The sequence below is a fragment of the Dromiciops gliroides genome, chromosome 3, assembly GCF_019393635.1.
Source record: "Dromiciops gliroides isolate mDroGli1 chromosome 3, mDroGli1.pri, whole genome shotgun sequence".
Taxonomy (NCBI): domain Eukaryota; kingdom Metazoa; phylum Chordata; class Mammalia; order Microbiotheria; family Microbiotheriidae; genus Dromiciops; species Dromiciops gliroides.
In genome coordinates this window covers 443,117,744-443,140,943 of record NC_057863.1, presented here as the reverse complement: position 1 = coordinate 443,140,943, position 23,200 = coordinate 443,117,744, and the positions used below count along the sequence as shown (strand labels likewise).

The 23,200-nt window shown below is 39.0% G+C and overlaps 1 protein-coding gene across 4 annotated transcripts in view; it reads right to left on the bottom strand.

The window, feature by feature from the left end:
* Positions 1–20,062: 20,062 nt before the first annotated feature.
* METTL8 (methyltransferase 8, methylcytidine) overlaps positions 20,063–23,200 on the bottom strand; it is a 117,999-nt gene continuing 114,861 nt past the window's right edge. For all 4 annotated transcript variants that reach the window (XM_043991952.1, XM_043991949.1, XM_043991948.1 and 1 more), the window contains 3 exons: positions 21,492–21,598; positions 21,285–21,350; positions 20,063–20,478 (listed from right to left, as the gene is read on the bottom strand). In XM_043991952.1, the coding sequence (XP_043847887.1) occupies positions 20,288–20,478; positions 21,285–21,350; positions 21,492–21,598 (364 nt within the window). In that variant the 3' untranslated portion in view covers positions 20,063–20,287. The remainder of the gene's footprint in view (positions 20,479–21,284; positions 21,351–21,491; positions 21,599–23,200) is intronic.

The window sequence follows — 23,200 nt, the reverse complement described above, 5'->3', positions numbered from 1 at the left end:
GCAATTTCAGAGTCACCCTTCACTCTTCCTTCTGCCTTATTCCCCATATTTAATCACTGGTTGAGTCCTGTGGATACACCCTCCACAATATCTCTTATATAGAAGCAGCTAGGTAGTGTAGTGAAGGGAGCATCAGGGCTTGGAGTCAGGAAGATGTGAGTTCAAATCTGGTTTCAGACACTTATTTGCTGTGTGACCTTGGGCAAAACACTTAACCTCTGTCTGTCTCAGTCCCCTCAACCCATAAAATAGAGATAATGATAGCACTTAGTTCACAGGGTTGTTGTGAGGATCAAATGAAATGATATTTGTAAAGTGCTTAACAGTGCCCAGCACATATTAGGTGCTTAATAAATGTTTATTCTCTTCCCTTTAACCCATTAAATCATTCTATCCTCTCTCTCAACCAACACAGTTACTGCCTTACTTCAGTCTATCATCACTACTCACTTAAAGCACTTTGCAAACTTCAAAGTGCTCTGTAAATGACAGGTTATTATCCTTACTGGAATCCCCTACCTCCATTCACGGTCCAGCCATGTTATTAGTATGTCAGCCCCAGTTATTAATACCAGTTCCCCACATTACTTTGCATTGACTTTGTATGTGTTTTGTATTTTATTTGTATACATGTTGTTTTTCTCCCCCCAGAATGTTTCCCAAAGGTAAAAGACTTTTGTCTTTGTATCCTCAGAACAAAGACACAGTATCTAGCACACAGTAGTTGCTTAATAAATGCTACTGAATTGAATGCCAACACAGAACAGGAAGAGGACCTCAGATTCATGGACTCAGAAGGGACCTTTGAATTCAATTGAACAAATATTTATTAGGTACCTGCTATGTGAAAGATACTATATTTTCTCTTGAAGACAGAAAGATGCACAGGGCACAGGCCCTGACTTCAAGGAGCTTACAGTCTAGTAAGGGAGGTATAACTTTGGGAGGTTATTTGGCTCAATAATTTGCCTTTTAAAATTTTTATTTTTTATTTTTGGTGGGGCAGTTGGGGTTAAGTGACTTGCCCAGGGTCACACAGCTAGTAAGTGTTAAGTGTCTGAGGCCGGATTTGAACTCAGGTCCTCTGACTCCAGGGCCGGAGCTCTATCCACTGCGCCAACTAGCTGCCCCTCAATAATTTGCTTTTAAGGAAGGCTTTACTTGAAATAACCAAGAAAGATGAGAATCTGAACTATTTCAAAAAGCATTTTGGAGAAGGAAATGCAATAATCTCCCTGCATAAGTCATTTTAATTTTTGACAACTATGTAATTTTTTCCTCATAGTTCACCTAAATCACTCACATTGAGACTTAAGTTCCTTTTCTCTTAATGGAGAATAGCTGCTCACTATCCCTTGTAAGATGAGCCTTTTATGTGAGAACTATTTATCAAGCCAGTTTTCTCCAAGGTAAATAACTCCATTCATTTAAGCCTTTTCATTAAGGACTCACTAATGAATTACCTTCTGAACCTTCTCCAAGTTTTCTCTTCTTCAAGTTTTAACAATTTCATAGCCCTTGCTATTTAATGAAAAAAAATCCAGAGGTTCCCTAGCAAAAAAAAAAAAAATCTGGGAGAGTATCATCTCCCAGATTCATAATCAGGAATTCTTTCATATAAGATAAAAATAATTAAGGGGTAAAGAGCAAAGGTTGTAGTAGTGGTGATGTGATAGTGCCAAAGATGGTCCAACAGGGAGTTCTCATGGCAGAGAAAGTGTACCCCAGGATGAGAATCACCACAGTGATGGGGATCCTTGGAATATTGGGCAATGGAACAAGATCAGTCATGTGCCACAAGGTGGTAGAAAACTGCCAAGGTGAGGAGACAGTGGACCCTTGATCTCCTCATTGAGGAAGTGTATTCTTCAGGGTATTGGCAACCTGAGATAAAGCCCTGATCACTGTACCCTAATTATGTCTATGAGATCTCTTTCTCTCCTTCAAGCTAATAAATTGTTTCTGCTCACCTATTCCAATAAAAAAAAAATTAATAAACACTTCTTTCCTCTCCATCCCACCTCCCACTGAGAAAAAAGAAAAGAAAAGTAAGACCATTGTAATCTGTATCTGTAGTCAAGGAAAATAAATTACCACCTTGGACCAGCATCTATTGAGAGCCCTGAGAAAGGCTAGGAAATGAGATTTATATCCTTTTTAACTACCCATCTATGTGACCATGACAATGAGAAAAGTTGTTGAATAGATTTAGAAGAACATGTTCAAGGCAGAAGAAACACACACCTGGGCTGAACATATTTGGGTTGAGAACTTGCTCAGAGAATGACCCCAGGCCTTGGCGTGCTATATACAACATTATACTTCTGACTGATGTGGTATAATGAGTTTAGAATGAGATGTAGGGTATTATGTTATTCATTTCCTTTTTTTTGGTATTCATTTCTAAAAGCAAATATGGCTGTATAATGTCTTGTAAGTCTTATTTCAGGGAACTAGAGGTAGTTCTTCTGAATTGTAAGTATAAAAGTAGTGATGCCTAGAGTTCTTGAATCTCTTAGGTGGTGCAGTGGATAGAATGCCAGGCCTGGATTCAGGAAGACTTATCTGTATGAATTCAAATCTGGCCTCAGACACTAGCTGTGTGACCCTGGGCAAGTCACTTAACTCTGTTTACCTGTTACTTCATCTATACAATGAGCTGGAGAAGGAAATGGCAAACCACTCTAGTACCTCTGCCAAGAAAAATCCAAATAAGGTCACTAAGTGTCAGACATGACTGAAACAACTGAACAACAAAACATCAAGGACTAAATAAATGGGAGCTAGTGGTTACTATTGCGGTCATTACTAATTTCATAGCAGAGCAAATCATTTCCATCTTGGTTATAGTTCTAGAAATTCCTTATGTTTTTACAGTTTCCAGTATGTTCAGCTGGGTAGATGTGTCAGTATAGACGCCAATGTAGATATGGCAGATAGACACCATTTCTGGAAGATAAATTTGAGGATATGGCAGATTTTTCATCAGCAATTCACATGGTTTATGCTGGTGGGTAGATACAGATTTTGCTTTAGGATTAGGTGATAGTTCTTCCCTGTGGGCAGGGAGTCCAGAAAGGTGAACAGCTGTGCCAGGTAAACTTCCCAATGAACCAGTACTATCCAATGAAGAGAACTGCACTAACCTTAGCATACAAAGAAAATATTTGGTATTCTACACATAGGAAGAGAGTGAGGTTGATGACTTTATACAACTCTGCCTCACATGAATCCAATTCATGCCCAAGACATGGATAAGTCAAGACATCACCCCTTGATGTCATTGGTCCTCTTTGAAGCAAAGGACAAACAACTGTATGACTCATGCATACTGATGAATGTTTCTCTTCTGGGTCTTATTTTTTATCCATTCTAGGACCTGTTAGACTCTGGGGTAAAACTTGCCAAATTGCTCATCTGGGCCTTCAGAGTTTGCTATAATTAGGCCCTACCTATTCAAAACTGTTTCTCATTCCTTCCTTATATGAAACCTCTACAGCTAGGTGGTGTAATGGATAGAGTCCTAAACTTAGGATCAGGTAGGTATGGGTTCAAATTCCTCTTCTGACATTTACGAGCTGTGTGACTCTGGGTAAGTCACTTTACATAGCCCTAGCTCCAGCTTCTTCATCTCTAAAATGGGGATAATAATAGTACCTACCTCAAAGGGTTGTTGTGAGAATCAAATGAGATAACATGTAAAGATGTAAAGGGCTTTGCAAACCTTAAAGAATTACATAATGTTGGCTATTATTATTGTCCTCTGAATATTATTTTACATCTATATAAGGAAGTGTAATGTAATCACTGCACTTGGAATCAGGAGAGACCTGGGTTCAAATTCTGCTTCTAACATGTAAACTGGGACCCTGGACAAGTTATTGAACCTTTCTGAGCCTCATCTAGTTCAATAATAGCACCAATTTCAGACAGTCATTGTGAGGATCAAATGAGAAAATGTATGTAAAGATAAGTTCCATATAAATATCAGCATATTGTGAGGGTGATGGGGATTAGCAGTCAGAAGCCCTGGGTTTGAATACTTATTGTTTGTGTGACCTTGAATACATTCCTAACTTCTCTGGGTCCCAGTTTCTTTATCTGTAAAATGAGGACATTGGACTATATAACAAGGTCCCTTCCAACTCGAAATCCAAATTTATGGTCCATTGATGTCATTTAGCTTCTGGGTGCCTCATTTTCCCTTTTGAGAATAACTAAACCTGTAGTATCTGCTTTCCAAGGTTGTTATGAAACTATGTATTAGAGACTGAGAATTATATTTCCTTCTATTCTACAGAGCGTGGCATAACTTTAGGCACACTTACTCCAAACTTATCTTTTGCTGCTCCCCAACATGAAGCCCAACCGGGCCAATCTCTTTCCTCACTTCTCTGAACACAGTACCCTTCCACATTCAATAATGCTTGTTGAATTTTATTTGGTTACAAGCACCCAGGGAGCTTCATATTTAGAAGGCACTCAGCACAGGGCTTAAAATACAAGAGAAGAAAGAATTGAAACTGACTTCATTGTTGGTGATTTGGGATGTTTGAGAAAGTGTACTTACAAGCTTAAAACGAGAACTGAGTTGAAATGCTCAGGTCTCTGCCCTGCTTTCAGTCTTTTTTTTTTTTTTTGGGTGGGTCAATGGGGGGTTAAGTGACTTGCCCAGGGTCACACAGCTAATAACTGTCAAGTGTCTGAGGCCGGATTTGAACTCAGGTCCTCCTGAATCCAGGGCTGGTGCTTTATCCACTGTGCCACATAGCTGCCCCTTTGCTTTCAGTCTTAAAGAGTACTAATTAGAGATTAAGCTATTAAATGTTTTGAACCAAGAATAAAACCTATTATGTCAAACTGAAGGAGGGTAACAACACTGGAGCCACAGAATTCAGAAAATTAATAAAAAAACCAATTCAAGTGCTAGATTAGTTGTCAGAGGGCCTTGGTTCGAATTCCAAGTTCTGCTACATACTACCTGTGACCTTGGGCAAGTTTCTTTATGTCTCTTGGTCTCAGTTTCCTTACCTGTAAAATGAGAGGGTTGGATGAGATCTCCAAGGTATCTCTAAATCTATAACCCTAACCCAGTAGCATCTACCTGGAAGTTCTTCAGTGTTTAAGGAGAAGCTGGGAAATCTACTGCAAATATGATAAGGTTTTATATGTGTCACCTCCCATCACCAGGAAAGGAAGTTATCATTTGATACATAGACTTAGAATAGCGTCCTCCTTGCTTGTCATTTCAGTTCCCCTCCCAATCATCCTCTACACAGCTGTGAAGTCAATAGATTCCTAAAACAGGTCAGACTATACTGCCCCTGCACAGGATGCTCCAGTGGTTATCTATTGTCCCTAGGATAAGATATAAACATCTTTGGTGATTCAAGATCTTTACAATTTGGATCCAACTCATGTCTTCAAATTGATTCTATTTGACTATCCCTCAGATACTCCACAGTACAGCCGAACTGGCCAGCTTCCTCTTCCCTCTACATGCATGATATTCTATTGCCCACCTCTGAGACTTTGCACAGGCTGTCCCTGGGGCTTAGAAGCCCTTGGAATTCCTAGCTCCTGTCAAGGCTCCATTCATCTCCTACTCGAGGCTTATCCTTAGTAGTATTTCTCTTCTCTCCTCACCACACTGGAAATCACTTTGTACTTTAGTGCACATAAGCAAAAGCAGAAGGACAGCTCTTTCTATAGTGTAGTAGAAAAAAATGTTTCTGGAGTTCGTATTCTGCCTCTGATCATGCCCTTATGATTTTTTTTGGGGGGTGGTGGTGGTGGTGGTGGTGTTACTTTACCTCACTGGGCCTCAGTTTTCTCATCTATAAAAAAGGCAGTTGGACTAGAGAACCCCTGGGGTCTTGTCCAGCTTTGGATTTCCAATATTATGATCCTTGGCCTGAGTTTCCTATGTATTTTGCTTCCATACACATTCTTTTACAGACTTCCCTCTTTTGTCTTTACAGAGAGCAAAACTGGAACATGCATTGGAAGAGATGGGGCCATCTACCTTAAGGAATGAATGTTTTGAAAACAAACTAGGAGGAAAAAATTGTCAGCTTGCTGCCCAGACAATGAGCAAAGCTGTCTACCTCTAATTCTAGCATGGATGAATTGAGCATCTAGGGTCTTTCACACTTGGTAGAAAACAAACCCCAATTACTCAGTTATTCAGCAAGACTGTAAAGTCCAGTCAGGAGAAAAGCAGAGTTCCCAAATGATCTCCTATGGCTGGCCCCTTAAAGTTTTCTCTAAAGGAAACAAAAGATCTGGAGAAAGTATTTCCTTGCACTATTTGGCAAGAGAAAGAAGCACCTGGAGATTTCTAGAGGAAGAGAGAGCACACCTTACTCCTATGGATCTGAAATGCCACGAAAATGGGAAACTTATAAGAATGAGGCTTTGTGTCATTAATCACCATGCTATCAAGTGCTATATCATAAGATGCTTTCATGTGTTTTTTTTAAAAATACATTGACACTGGATCATTTAAGGAGAGATTTATAGGAAGGAGGACTGGAATAAACACTTTTCTATTACCTGGTTGTCACCTTCACTATTTCTTGGAAGGAAGCACAACAGATGGGGCCAAACACAACTGTCCTCTTGCACTGCTAGGTCACAGTTCATCTTAGTGATGGAAACTTCCCTCCCGATTCACACGCAGTGTGGGATGAAGCTATTTGCTTTGAGTGGATTTTCACTCAGCCTCAAAATGCTGCTCAAGAGAACCCTCTTCTAGCTCACCTGGGGGAGTAGAGCAGAACTAAGGATGTGTGGGAGAGGTATCATGATCTTTCCTTCAAATATTCTGCTCAGCAGGACCATCTCAGGAGACAGGCAACTTGTTTTGGGGCTGGCTGAAGTGGGAGAAGAGGAGCTGCGATTGTTCTATGTTACTTTTGCTAACTACATCCCATTAAAAAAACAAAACAAAACAGAACAGAACAAAACAACAAAGCAAAACAAATCCCTGACGTAATCTACTCACTTTTCTCCCAGTTCATTTTAGCAAACATGCCATCTTAATTCTTTTCCCAGTGCTCACATTTGAAAGACTAAATGAAGATCTATTGGAGCTAGGGTGAAGTGAGATAAAGAAAGGGGTTCCAAATTATAGGTGATTTTCCTGACCTAGAGTAAGAGTTGTGAAACTGTTTGGGCAATTACACGGCTACTAGAAGGTCAAAGAAGAAAAGAAATTTTGAGCTAGTGTATTTAGAGACCGCCTAGCTATTGAATGAACCTCTTGGCAATGCCTGCATGTCAGCCGTCTCTGTCATGTTGTTTCATTCTGCCTATACTGATATGCAGTTTTACACAATGTTTCTGTTCATGCACAAAATGTACAGCGCGCAGAGAGATATGCACATGTCCAGCTGGATATGAAAATAGGAAACTGCACAGACAGGAAGCTTCCTGACCTTAGAGTTAGGTAAAAGAAAAAAAAAAGTCACTGAAAGGAAGGCAGAATAATTGAGGGGGGTAGAAGGGAGGAAATAGGATAGGGAGATTCCTACCCTTCCCCGGAATGTTCAACTAAAGCATTAAAAAAAAAGAAAAGAAAAGAAAAGAAAAAACCACGGGAACATTAGAAAGAATTTCAACTCAGAACACAACCTCTCTCTCTGCAGGAATCTAAATTCTAGGTCAGGTCACACTGATTTTGGAGAAATAAAAACCCCGGTCCCATAAATATTTAAGATAGTCTGTTATTTTACCAAACTATTATTTTGAAATGTCTACAGATCCATAATTTCATAGCTATGGGTACTCTCTCCTCCCCTTGGAACCCACCCAGGCTTTCTCATCCTCTGCAATTCTCATCACTGTCTTTTGTAAATGTTCCATAGAAACTCTACCCAACATGCTATAAGTCTTCCTTTGGTTCTAACACTGTATGGACACCAGCACTGCATGCAAGGTGCCCAGCTCTTCTCCCTATATCTTACTACAAGACTTGCTTCCCTCCTTTTCCAGGCATACATGGGTTTGATATTATTTTTTATGCCACATCTCCAGTTGCAGTCATTGCTGGTAACATGTCGCAGTTGACCAGCACCCAGTATGTATCTTTCCATTGCTTTTGGGGGCCCTTGCAGTTTTGATTCTTTGGTTCTGCTTAATAGAATAGAATCCCTGGGTGAATATTGAGGCTAAAATGTAGGGAACTTTTGTAGCACTGGGCACCTTGGGGATAATTTTAAGATATAGTACCATCTCCCCAAAACATTTAGCCCCATCTCTTTCTCCTGTTCAATTCCAGGACCAGACCACTGTTCAGCTATAGCACCAATCCAAAATAAATCAATGGACTAATTGTTACATAATCTCAGCAATATGCATTCTTCATGTGCTACGTTTTTCCAACGTGGGTGCTCAGAGTGATCCTTTGAGTAATCTCTAATCTCATTGAGGAAGTTGTTTAGTGGAAGGTCCCTAAAACTTGGTGTAATTATCACAATGATATCAGTGAGCATACAGGGGCTCTTCCCATGAATAGGGAAGCAATCTCCTATCGAATTTTGTTGAGGGCAGCCTCGAGTCTTGCTTGTGGTATCGTGGCTGGAGAGTAAGCTTTGAAGTCAGGAAGACCAGGGTTAAGTCTCTGACACATCCTGGCTGTGTGACTGTGTGTGTGACTTAATCTCCCCATGCTCTTAGACACTTCCTAAGACTCTAAGATGCAGAAAAAGTATTCATTTGAGTTGATAAAAGGATTTTCCTTACCTGGCAAGTTCTCCAGACCAATGAAAGCACAAGTCTGGTCCCTATTCCCTATCCCTTGGTGGTGGTACTCAAAAGTTGCTGAGCAAAAATCTTAGTGGTAGGATCTGTATCTGACACACAATCTTTTTTTTTTTTAATTATAAAAGTATTTTATTATTTTCCAGTTACATGTAGAGATAGTTTTCAACATTTCTTTTTATAAGATTTCTAGTTTCAAATTTTTCTCCCTGCCTCCCCTCCCTCCCCAAGACAGCAAGTAATCTGATATGGGTTATATATGTACAATAACATTAAACATATTTCTGCATTAGTCATGTTATAAGAGAAGAATCAGAGCAAAAAAGGAAAAACCTCAAAAAAGAAAAACAACAACACCAAAAACGAAAGAAATAGTACGGTTCAATCTGCATCCATATTCCACAGTTCTTTTTTTTCTGGATTTGGAGAACATTTTCAATCATGAGTCCTTGGGAACTATCTTGTACTGTTGTATTGCTGAGAAGAATCAAGTCTATCACAGTTGATCAACACATAATGTTGATGATACTGTATACAATGTTCTCCTGGTTCTGTTCATCTCACTCAAAATCAGTTCATGCAAGTCCTTCCAGGTTTCTCTGAATTCTTCCTGCTCATCATTTCTTACAGCACAAGAGAATTCCATTACATTCATATACCACAACTTGTTCAGCCATTCCCCAATTGATGGGCAGCTTCTCAATTTCCAATTCCTTGCCACCACAAAAAGAGCAGCTATAAATATTTTTATACATGTGGGTCCTTTTCCCTTTTATATGATCTCCTTGGGAAAAAGACCTAATAGTGGTATTGCTGGGTCAAAGGGTATGCACAGCTTTATAGCCCTTAGGGCATAATTCCAAATTGCTCTCCAGAATGGTTGGATAAATTCACAGCTCCATCAACAATACATTAGTGTTCGAATTTTTCCACAGCTTCTCCAACATATTTTCCTTTTTTGTCATATTAACTAATCTGATAGATGTCAGGTGGTACCTCAGAGTTGTTTTAATTTGCATTTCTCTAATCAATAGTGATTCAGAGCATTCTTTTCATATGGCAATAGATAGCTTTGATTTCTTCATCAGAAAACTGCCTGTTCATATCCTTTGACCATTTCTCAATTGGGGAATGATTTGGATTCTTATAAATTTGATTTAGTTCATGATATATTTTAGAAATGAGACCTTTATCAGAAGTACTGGCCATAAAAATTGTTTCCCAGCTTTCTACCTCCCTTCTAATTTTGGATGCATTGCTTCTGTTTGTACAAAACCTTTTTAATTTAATGTAATCAAAATCATCCATTTTTCATTTCATAATATTCTCTATCTCTTGTTTGGTCATAAACTGTTCTCCTTTCCAAAGATCTGAAAGGTAAACTGTTCCTTCCTCTCCTAATTTACCTATGATATCACCTTTTATGTCTAAATCATATACCCATTTTGACCTTATTTTAGTATAAAGTATAAGATGTTGTTCTTTGCCTAATTTCTGCCATACTATCTTCTAGTTTTCCCAGCAGTTTTTGTCAAATACTGAGTTCCTATCCCAGAAGCTGGAGTCTTTGGGTTTATCAAACAGAATATTAAAGTAATTTACTACTGTGTCTGACACAGAATCTTACAGTATTTTAAGATGGTAGGTAGCCTCTAAGGCCACACCTTGTTCTATTGAATCAAATGCTTTTCTCAAATTACAGCTTGGTATAAAAATCAACTGAGGGGGAAAAAGTGTTTTCTACCTGCCCTGTGATGAATTGGGAACCTTCTCATAAAGGTACAATGGATCCAAATGATATTGCCAAGGAATAGGGTGTTTTTATGAACCTAACAAAATTTTTCTTTTGGTCAGGCTCTATTGCATTAGCCCAAGTAGGATGGATTATATGTGTACCTTTTGGGAGGACAATCAATAACTCTTTTGATTTGGTAGGCAATATTTGATAGGAAAACATTTATTTTCTGTGGCACAGACTCTACTTAGTGCCTACCTGCTAGAAATAATAAGAGAAAGAGACAGATCACTAGGCTGCCAAGGACCCAGCTGAATGCTATTTGAAGTCTGTGTGCACCTAACTCTTGTTTTCCCCCTGAAGTAGTGCTGACTTTTGTTTATTCATTCACCTGCTTCTTGCTGTTTCTCACTAAAGGTTAAGTGGTTGTGAAACTGTATGCCCTGCAGGATTGGTTTCTGTTGCTTTAAATACTTGTCCAAGTGGCAGTATCTCATGGCTCCACTCTGAAAAGCTCTATTGGCACCTGAGGGTGGTTTGTTTTTGACCACTGGAAGTTTTTAATGTGCTCCATCAGTCTCAGGCCAACCTGTCTCTCTGCAGTCAGGGCCATTTTGCTTTTGTTTGAGACTCTTTATGACAGCGCTCAAGGGAGACGTGCTTGGAAACTCACAGGGCTCCTGCAAAGACAAAGCTGTGCCCACTCTATCAAATCTGCTGCTATTTACTCTGCCTGTTATAGGACGCTTACATTTGCATTTTCCCCCTTGCTTGTTATTGCACAATGCTGATTCATGCTCAGAGGAAAAAAAGGAAATTCTATCTTCGCCATTTTCTTCCCTGCCATCCCGGACACATGACAATAATAGAGGCTGGCTAGACCCTGATGTGCCCTTTCCTAAGCAGTGTTGAGGTCCCATTTTTGGAGCCAGTATCAAGGCAGATGCAGTTGTTATTCTACTTCAATTTTGATTTATGACCATGCCAACTCCATCTTCCAGGTACCTGCATGCCTCTGAATTCCCAAACTGAATCCCTAAAATAACCCCTCAATATTTCATGGTTTCATTGGCATTAATGTGGCATTAATATACATAAAATGTTTTATACATTACAGATGTTTCCACTCGTATTTTATAGCTGGTACTCCCCGAATTCACATATTATTCTGGATTATGCTAGAGCTGACTCCCTTTGAAGACATTTTGAGGATTCCCCCCCCCCCCCCCCCCGTACTACTGAATGATAACTATTTTTTTTTCCCCTTTAAATCAGGGGCTGGATGAGTGATGTGTTCTCTGCTCACAGGGCTTGAATGGGATGCCAAGTAGGAGGCTGAGACAGGGAGGGGAGAGAATAGAATTGGAGAGATAAACACAGCTGAGGAGAGACAAAAGGCTGACATTTACTCTTTGCTTTGTTCTTACCCCGCCTCCCCATTTTACACCTATGGAAGAAAGTATAACCAACCCTAATGTTTCCTAGAACTGCAGACTCAGGGTCAGAAGGGATTTCATGGGTTATGAGACCCAACCAGTAAGTGTAGGCATGACCTCTTCAGCATCCCTAACATCCAGTCTCACCTGGGATACTCCCAATGATAACAAAATCATCTTGTCCAACCTCAAACGACTCAAAGGTCAATCATATGCTGGGGATGTTATGAAGGAGGTTTTTGCATTTTCAAAAAATTAACTCTGGTGGGTAGGGAGAAGGGAGCGGATTAAATGGCTTCTAAGGTGACCCAACTTTAAGAGTTTATGATTCTCAGTTCAGCCAATAAGTTCTTACTCCATGACATGGAAATGTCCTTGGGTTCACAAAGGTTTTGCTAGCAGAGTAAATGCTGGTAGATGCTATCAAGCAGAAAAGCCTTCAGATGCAGGTCTGGTAGTGAGTATGTCTGTCCTCCCAACACCAGCAGGGCTAAATTTTAAAAGGCTCATTACTGGGGGCTGCATACTGCACTACCACCTCACCCTGGATTTTCAGGCATAACAACTCATAAGGACTGTCTACACACTAAAGAATCCAGCAGCTGTGAGCTACTTCATGAGAGGAATTAGTGACACCAGTGAAATCACAGACTGCTGAAATAATGAATTGTAAGGAATAATTGTAAGTTAATAAGAAACATAGGGATTGGTAAAGGACTTTTCAGGGACTTTTGGGACAGTAAGATCTGGGTTCAGGTGGCATAGTGGATAAAAACCTTGGCCTTAGAGTTAGGAAGACCTGAATTCAAGTCTAACATCAAACACTTATTAGCTGTGTGACCCTGGGGTAAATCATTTAACATTTTTTCTTTAGTTTCCTCATCTGTAAAACGGCAGTAATAATGATACCTACACCTAGGATTACTGTGAGGATAAAATGAGATAATATTCATGAAGTGCTTAGCACAGTACTTGGAACATACTGCTTAATAAAAGCTAGTTAAAATTTGTTAAAGGCCTGCTTCTGACACATAATGACCTTATGACCCTGGGAAAGTAATCTAACCTTTCAGTGTCCCCAACAACTCTCAGACTATAAATTGCAGAGAAGGTGCCAATCTCATTTGGTAGAATGAGGTTGCTTTTTGGGAATTTCTTTTACCAATAAAATCATAGATCTAATTTTTTTTTTAAAAAAGGATTATTCTTCCTTCCCCTCCCCGACCCCCAATTTCTTTTCTTTTTTTCTTTTTTGTAGGGCAATGAGGGTTAAGTGACTTGCCCAGGGTCACACAGCTAGTAAGTGTCAAGTATCTGAGGCCAGATTTGAACTCAGGTCCTCCTGAATCCAGGGCCAGTGCTTTATCCACTGTGTCACCTAGCTGCGCCCCTCCCCACCATTTCAACAAGCATTTATTAAGTGGTAACTATAGGCCAAACATTGTGCTAGATGCTGATGATACAGAGACACACAAAGGAAACAGTCTTGAAGTTAGTCCTGCCCTGGAGGAGCTTACATTCTACTGGAAGCAAAGTAGCTTTTGCAAACCAACCCCAAACTATATTCATTTACGAATGCTTAAAAAAATATTAATTACTGTTATTCTTCTACCACCTCCTCTGTAATCCTTGGCTGTTATATTTTGGAGGGGGCTGCTTTTCAAAAGTGAGTGAAATTGTTTCTTTGTCATAACTTGTGTGGGAAGTTCTTTTTTGCAATATCAAGAAGTTTTGAAAAGAGAGGCAGAGGGGGCAGCTAGGTGGCGCAGTGGATAAAGCACCGGCCCTGGATTCAGGAGTTCCTGAGTTCAAATCCGGCCTCAGACACTTGACACTTACTAGCTGTGTGACCCTGGGCAAGTCACTTAACCCCCATTGCCCTGAAAAAAAAAAAAAAAAAGAAAAGAGAGGCAGAGGGATTGAGTGGATAGGTCTCAGAGGATAAAGTTCCCAAGGACCTATTCGCTTGAGAGTCTCAATGTTTCTTCCAGTTTACTCTGTAGCTTTGGAAAAATCAACTAACCTTTTTAGATGTTTCTCTCCTCCTCCTTAAATCAGTAAAATGGGCGTAATAATGATTCCTGACTCCTTTCTAACTTCCTTGAATTAACAGCAGAAAAATTAACTCTGTAAACTATAAAAGTAAATACGCATTTTGATCTCCTTTGAAGGAATCTATCTATCTATCTATCTATCTATCTATCTATCTATCTATCTATCTATCTATCTATCTATCTATCTATCTATCTATCTATCTCTAGGTCCCAACTGGTATAAATATTGAATCCCCAGGGAACTGATCCTATTATTCAAATTTGCACTGCATAATTCCATTATGCTGGAACCAATGACCATAGTTTGAATTTGAATAAATGTGACTGCCCCACAGGATTCATTATTCACATAAGCCTGGTTCTAGCTGTAGTATTATATACCCAAAGAATACTTAGAGCATATGCTAAATTTTTTCCATTCTAAAAAATACTAAGCAATTTCCACAAAACGCACCCACTGTGACAAGGTTTTAGATTAAAGTTGTGACATAAAAACTGGATATTAAGTGGGACAGAAACCTAGGAAGAGAATGAAATGCTAAGACTGTTGGACACTGTTGTGTTCAAAATGATGAGCAAATTTTAAATGGTTAATGATAAACTTTGTCAACTTAACAGTGTTCAGTAACTTATGATCCAAATTTAGAAACCTGATTTTGGAGAAACCATTTTATATATCTTTTTTTTTTTTTAAAGTGAGGCAATTGGGGTCAAGTGACTTGCCCAGGGTCACACAGCTAGTAAGTGTTAAGTGTCTGAGGCTGGATTTGAACTCAGGTACTCCTGACTCCAAGGCTCTGGCCACTGTGCCACCTAACTGCCTCCATTTTATATATCTTTTAACAATCCTTTACATTTAAATATAATTTTTAAAATTCCACTTTTTTTTGTAGCATTGGAGGGTTTCTATTGGTAATTTAAAGCTCTTTAACATAAAACAATTCTTGTTTAATATTCTGAGGTAAAGCTGGCTAACAAGGGACCCAGTGGCAGGTAGCTGCAAAGAAGAAACCAATTAAGAGGAGGCAAAAGACTGGTGTTCTCAAAAAAAGTCAAGAGAAAGTATCATGGAGAGAAAATAAAATTACTATCTCATGTATGAAAAAAGACCATACTGGCATTCACTCTGCCATGGTGTAGTCATACTACTATAGGCCTAGTATCTTTCTATTTATGCTTTTGCCTGTAATCAGAAAAACTAAGAGCAGAGAAGCCAGAAGAAACAGGAAGTTCAGTGAGCTATACAAATCAATGAGGGCAATCAGACCCCTTGGTCTTTGGACGGTTGGACACAAAGGCAGCTGGCCAGGTTCTTTAAAGACAAGATGTCCTAAAGACCTGATATGATCAAGTGATATGCACACCTGGGAAGGTTTTGATTCTGAGCAAAGATTTATGATGAATAAATTCTACTGTAACCTAGGGAAGAAACTGGGTTAAGAATAAAGATAAGTGATGGGGGGCAGCTAGGTAGAGCAGTGGATAGAGCACCGGCCTTGGATTCAGGAGGATCTGAGTTCAAATCCGGCCTCAGACACAACACTTAACTAGCTGTGTGACCCTGGGCAAGTCACTTAACCCCAACTGCCTCACCAAAAAAAAAAAAAAAAGATAAGTGATGATGTTCTTAATTAGATCTATGTATATTTTTTTAACTTCTGCTCTACATTGTGTTTTAGTCTAATGTCTTTGCTATCACCAGTCTGTGTTAATTTTTTAAAAAAGAATTCCATTTTTACTGATAAAGCAAAACTGAATGGTAAGGATATCATTTAAATTTTTTTTTTCCATCAGAAATCATTTAAATACATACTTTGTGCTGGGCATTGTGCTAAGTGCTAGGGATGCAAAGAAAGGTATAAACAGTACCAGCCTTCAAGGAGCTCACATTATAAGGGAGGAAACAAACATGAATATAACTACTACTAATAGTATGGGCAGTTAGGTGATACAGTGGATAAAAAGTGCTAGGGAGACAGGAAAATGAGTCTTTCTGAATTCAAATCTGGCCTCAGACACTTAACTAGCTGTGTGATCCTGGGCAAGTCTCTTTACCTTGGTTGTCTCAGTTTCTTCATCTGCAAAATGAGCTGGAGAAGGAATCGACAAACTGCTCCAGTATCTTTGCCAAGAAAACCTCAAATGAGGTCATGAAGAGTTGGATATGGCTGATATGACTGAGCAACAACTAATAACTGCTAGTATTTACATGGCACTTTAAAGTTTGCAAAGTGCTTCACACGTGTTACTTCATCTGAGAAATAACTATGTACATATGAGCTCTAAATAGAATAGATGCAAGGTAATTTCTGAGATGAAGGTATTAAAAGTTGGGAGTACTAGGAAAATAGGATTTTATCTGTGTCTTGAAGGAAACCAGGGAAACTCAGGTGAGGGGGGCAGAGCATACTATGCATGGAGGGCAACCAGTGCAAAGGAATTGGAGGAAGGGAGAGAATTTGGAAGTCAAAATTAAAAAAAAAAATGCTGAAAAGAAAAAATAAATTACCTATGTTTATAGCAAGTCTGGATAATCATGACCAAAGAACATCCATTTACTTAGGATCATAGATTTAGAGCTTAGAGGTCATCAAGTCCATTTTACAGGCAAGAAAACTGAGATTCGGAGAGGAAAAAAATTAATTACCTAAGGCTATTATTGGTAGTAAGGAGCATAGTTGGGATTCAATCACAGACCTTTTGACTTCAAATCCAGTGCTCCTTCTACTATACCATATTATAGCTAATCCTAAGTGAAGGCAAAGTATACAGGTATAAATAAGCTAATTATTAGTTAGAAACCTGAAACTATGAGGTAAATATCATACAACTATTTACAGACGAGCTCTACGCTTATTTACAAGTAGGCTAACACATTCTCTCAAAATGCAGGAAAACATTAAAATTCACTCAGAAATAAGGGAAGGGCCCTTCAGTTGGAGAGGTAGAAAACTGAGGGTACAGAATATTAGATACCTTATCAAAATGTCTTAGAGGTATTAGAAACTTTAGTTTTGCTTAACTTTTTTTATAAGGGAAGGCAGGCAGTTGGGAGAGGAGAGTAGTATGTCTTGGAAATGACTAATGTAAAAACAAATGGCATCAATAAAACTTAAGAAAAGGAAAGAAGGGCAAGGCCACCATACTTTTAAAGTGAGCAATCCATGATATCATGTAATTTTACCTGTAAACTTGTGACAAAAACGACATAAAAATAAAAACCAATAAAAGGCAAAACTTGTGAAAGATTCAGCCTTTCACAACTTTGCTTTGCATTAGAAAGCCACAGAAACGTTAGAGTTATTGCTCAGGCAGGTGTTTATCTAGCTTACCTAAAGTTTAACAATCCAAATGCTTCAGAATGGCTCTAAATGTTGTTCCCCAGTTGAGCATCTATCTGTAAATGGACCAATTTCCACATCTGGACTGTAACATCAAGCATTTAAATTACCTAATGTTGGAAACTGGGGTACGTAAAATGATTTCACAAATGAGGAACATGGCAGATATCTCAAGGGGCTGGGGCAAACAAAACAGGCAAGTTCTCTGAAGTCATCATTAACTGAGTGTTTCAATTCCACAGATGCGTCATAGCAAATGTAAAACAGTTAATAATAGAAACAGCTATATTGACTTTCTTACTTTTTGAAGTATTTCTCATTTAGCTCTAAACTTTCCACATTTTGTTACTACTCAGAATCAGTTTAGTTTGGTTTCGTTTTTTTAATAAGTGGAATAGGGAGGAAATCTCAAATAAAATGTTTAGTTGTTTCTCAATGGCAAGAAGGTAAACAAGTATACTTTAATGGTTAACGAGAAAATGAGTGCTTTTTGAACTTCTACTCACTCAAAAACAGATACACTCTCACATATTACACTCAGACAGTCCCCATTGTCACTAGTTTTGTGAACCTGAACAAGGAAAAAAGTGAGCACATGGGAGGGTGTTAAATAAGGATTCCACACAGTTATAAAACACTTAAAAGGTCATTCTAAGCTGGTGCTATAGAAAATCCTCCTGTCTTCCTACTATTTCTAGGCAGGGTTGCAGGCTTTGTGAAGGAAAGTACTGTTTACTATTTGTTTTTGCACCCCCTAATACTGAGCACAGTGCTGGGCACACAGGAGACGGTAAAATGCTTGCTGGATTGAATCAGAGACTCTGAATGATACTCGTTCCTTTCTTTTCTGATATAACTCACTTTACCCAAGTAGCTTCTCCAGAACAGGGGTCTGATTCAGGAAGGCAGGTGAAGGGACACAGATTGACTGGGGGGAAGGAATAGGGAGGCAGGATACACAGACATAAGTGGTTCTGGTGACAATCTATAAAGGGTAGGAAAACAGCACTGGGCAGGAGCCAGAGAAAGCCCAGCTTGGAACTCAGGCAATGAGCTGGTCCCAATTTGGTTGACATTTTTAAAGCTTCAAAAGGTCAATGTATATGCTATAACATACTGTACAAAGACACAAGACTGGATTTTACTGTGCCTGTCAAGTGGCTGGCTTGAACTTGCTATTTAGAACTTGCAGACAGTACAATTTCCATGTGTGAAGATGTGAGCATAATTTTACCTTCTGTTGTTTTTTAAACCACCTTGGGCCACGATTTTTAAATTGAAACACAAGAAGTAGGTTGTGCTCAGGTTCCCATAGCAACATTAACTTATCCAAATTGCCCGTGCTGTATGGAATACTTTCAATTACCAGTTTGGCTTTTAAATGTACACTTTAATTATGGGAAATGTAGATGAGTTAAGATTCTGATGCAAATCTTGGCTTTTACATCTACTGATTTATACGTGCTTAAATAGTAACCTTAATACTGCTATTGACACATGCCACCAACCCAGTCAAGGCTGTCCTCATTTCATTTACAATCTTTCCACTATTCAATCTCTCCTGCATACCACTGCCAGATTAATCTTTCTAAAGAATCCTTTCCATCCTGTTTCTCCTCAGCTCAAAAATCTTCAATGCCTCTCAGCTGCCTATAGAATAAAATCCAGACTTCTTAGCTTCAAGGCCTTCTGGCATCTGGCTCCAACCTACTTGGAAAGGCCAGGCAGCAGTGATGCTGAGTAAAGAGGGCTGGCTTTGTGGCTCAAATGCCATTTCTAATACTAAATGCTTGTGTGACTTGAATGAGTCACTAGTCTTGGGGCCTTTGTTTCCTTATCTGTAAAATATGGGGTCGGACCAAATGGCTACAGAGGTCCCTTCTAACCTCACTTCTCAGTGTTACTCAACACAAACCCCCTAACTTCAGCCAGGTCAGTCCAATCATACTCTTCATGCTGAAATGCCACCCTCCTTGCCCCTTTATTCTTGCCACTAAGCCAAATATTCAATAGCTTTTGAGGTCTGGTTCAAGTCTCTCCCTAACCATTCCAGACTATGAGAATTCTTACAGTGCTTATAACAATTTTCATACTTAGTCTAAAAAGCTGTCCTTTCATCCTTTCACATATCTCAATCTTGCAGCCCCAATCAGACTATAAACTCCTTGAGGACAGGGCCTTTAACTTCATTTGCATGCCCTGCAGCAGAATGAATATGTATTGGAAGAATATATAACTAATCTCATTTTTATATGCTGAAATTTTAAATTCTTCTAATTTTAACATCTTCATAAGTATTATATCTGTTTTACAGAAAACTCAACAATCTGTACCTGGTGATATTTAGAAACAATAATGAGGATGGGCCACTGTCACAAGAACAAAATAGCAGATACACAGGAAAGGAAAGAAAAAGTCAAAATCTATTCCAGATAGTCTCTGAATTAGGAGAGAAAAAATAGCTTTCAGCAAAAACTTGGGCTTTTCCTGAATTTCCCTGGAAACAGATATGCTGCCTATTTGGTGACAGATGACAACTGAGCACAGCTAGAATATGTTTGTGAACTGATTACTGAACCCAATGGTATAAATAAAGCAGAGGACTGTCTCTACTTTTTAAAAGAGGCAGGCTATTGTTTTTTTCAAGTGATCTCAATTACTGAAGTAAGCTGAATGGGTAGTATTTTGTTTTTTAACTACACAAGGGGTTAGAAGTAACAAACACAAACATGCTTGGGCAATTCACGTTTACTAATTTTTTTAAAATGTCAAATACAGCAGATCCTTCCATATCACCTAATATGTAAATGTGTGTAGAAACCTAATGGAAGGCCTCACCCATGATACAAGAACCAGATATGGATATTCCAGTTCTATCTTCTAATTGCTCTTTCAGGAATAATTTTTGGAGGGACCTTCACATGGGGTGATCTTGATTTACACAAAGAAGTATCCTCTTCAACCAGCAGAAACCCCAGGAAAGAGATTGTCAGGGTCATTATGAAATGAATGCAATGGTTTCTGAAACTTGCCCTGTACCCACACTCGATGCATTTTCACTTTTTCTTTCCTATTAACTTGTAAACGCCGGTCAACCAGGTTCTGCTTTTCATCTAACCCAGCCTGATGGAACATATTGTGGACTTCCCCTGTGACACAAAAAATGAAAAGCAAAAGTATGACAAGCGATTAAGGACAAGAAAATAGTTACAAATCACTGCTACAGTTAACTATCCAAAATTTTATCGTTTAACAGAACTTCTTACAAAATACCTCCTCTATGGTCCAAATGGGGATGGAAGCCTTAAGAAAAACACATGCATTCTACTATGCATTAAAACAACATAATAAGGAGGTATGATAGAGCACACAGAGAAGGGACAGCAACTACAGTGGTTATTGGTTTTGATGTTTTAGCAGATGTTTCTTTTCAGAGTTTCTACTTGTTAATAAAAGGGACCAAATATGCCACAATGTAAATGAGTTTACAGAAGACTGGGGAAAGCCTTGGATACAAGGCTCATTTAGTACCCATCACTGTCAAAAATGTACTTTAGAATGAAAAATTGATAAGAGACAAGTCGTTTACTATGGGACTCATATGAATAAAACTCTCTCGATTGGCTTTACAATTGTCATCAACTCCTCTTTGCTCCATGCTGAAAACACCCACTGTGGAGGGATGCACATCATTTGGCAGGTGATATTATGATGAAATCATAGGGGCAGTGGGTCAATTTCACTTGAGAAAAAAAGATTTAAAAAACATTTCTTTTAACCTTTCAATTTAAACTCTCCAGTAGAACATTCAGAAACACTAGAAAGTGACCTTTAATCAATTATTTGACATTCTAATGCTTATATGATACTATAGCTTTTGAATTTTTCTTACCCAAAACAGAAACTAAAGATTACTTTTTCCAAACAACTGTATCCTCTAGGATGTAATTCTTACCTTCTGTAAAGAAATATGCCCTGGTACCATCTCCTCGAACATAAAAGTTTTCAGACAAGCAGCATCCTACAGAAGATAGTTAAGAAAAGGGGAAATTAAAATTCCCATTTGAAAAGCAGAAGATAAAAATGAGTAAAATCAAGGTAAACATTCTTTAAGACACAAATATGCAGAATCACCAAGGTAACAAAAAGGATCTCATTATACCTTTTTTGAAACGCAGCTGAGTGAGATCATATCTTCCATGGTCCCGAAATAACAACATTCCTCCAGGTTTCAGTAACTTGGACAGTCTGTTTACAACGCCTTGCATCCTTTAAAGACAAAGCATGATGCCCTATTCAATTTCACCTTTTTTTTTCTTTGCTAGGGTGAACCTTCATCTTTTGAAGTCCAAATATGAAAAGCCTGTCATCAAGTTCATTATAAGGCCACAGGAAAATAAACAGCAAACATGATCAAGAACAAGAACAAAAAGTGCTTTTACCAAGAAGGAAGGCAGGATTCATGTATATGAAACAACCAGGTTCAAAGGAAATTTAACTGGTGACAAAGAAGCCTACAGTGTCTAAAGAGACCACCCAAGTGACCAGAGCTATTTGTTGGCTTCGTAGAGGTTTCTGCAGAATGTCTAACAAAGCTGTACTGAGAAATCACATAGATATTTTCCAATGACCACAGTAAAATTAATTGGCTGCAGGACAGGGAAAAAGAAAAACTGCAGGGTGCTTCTGCTTGCAAAATCTCTTACAAAGTAGGAGACATGTAACTGTGCCATGTTATACCCAAAATATCTAAAACAGGGGTTCTCTCCCTGGGGCTTGTGAACTTGAGGTCTTTCAAGGGTTTTCATGTTTTTGATCAATGTATCTCAAAACAATTGATTTTCTTTAAAATTCTTATGCATATAAAAACACTCTTCTGAGAAGGTGTACATAGACTTCACAAAACAGTCGAAGGGGTCCATGACACACAAAAGGTTAAGAATCCTTGGTATCAAACAAACCAAGTTCAACTTTCCTTCAAAATGACTCCCCTCCCCTACTCATAACTTCTTTATTGTTGTTGACAGGCTGTATCAGCAGTCACCAAAGCTCAAAATTTTGGAGGTTACGCAGGCAGCAGGGATCATATATCTGGAGCTGGAAGGGACCTTAGGAACCATCTGGTCTGACTCCCTCATCCTAAAGACTAGGAAACTGAGGCCCAGAGAGGCTGTATCTTACCATCTCCTCTATATTTCTTGCCATCCCATATCCAACTGATTACCATATCCTTTCAGTTCTTCCTTTTCCATGCTTTGTTTTTGTTTTTGTTTTTGTTTTGGCAGGGCAATGTGGGTTAAGTGACTTGCCCAGGGTCACACAGCTAGTAAGTGTCAAGTGTCTGGGGCTGGATTTGAACTCAGGTCCTCCTGAATCCAATGCCAGTTCTTTATCCACTGCACCACCTAGCTACCCCCTGCATGCTTTCTTTGAATCTATCTTCTTCTTTCTGCTTCTTCCACTGACACTTCCCTTACCAAGGCCCTCATCATCCCATGCCTGAATAGGAGCAACAACAAATTTCTTTCTTTCTTTCTTTTTTGGGTGAGGCAATTGGGGTTAAGTGACTTGCCCAGGGTCACACAGCTAGTAAGTGTCAAGTGTCTGAGGTCGGATTTGAACTCAGGTCCTCCTGAATTCAGGGCCGGTGCTTTAACCACTGTACCATCTAGCTGCCCCCAATGATTCATTATTATTTTTTTCCTAGTGAGGCAATTGGGGTTAAGTGACTTGCCCAAGGTCACACAGCTAGTAAGTATCAAGTGTCTGAGGCTGGATTTGAACTCAGGTCCTCCTGACTCCAGGGCTGGTTCTCTATCCATGGTGCCACCTAGCTGTCCCTTATTATTATTAATTTTTGTTATATTGTTG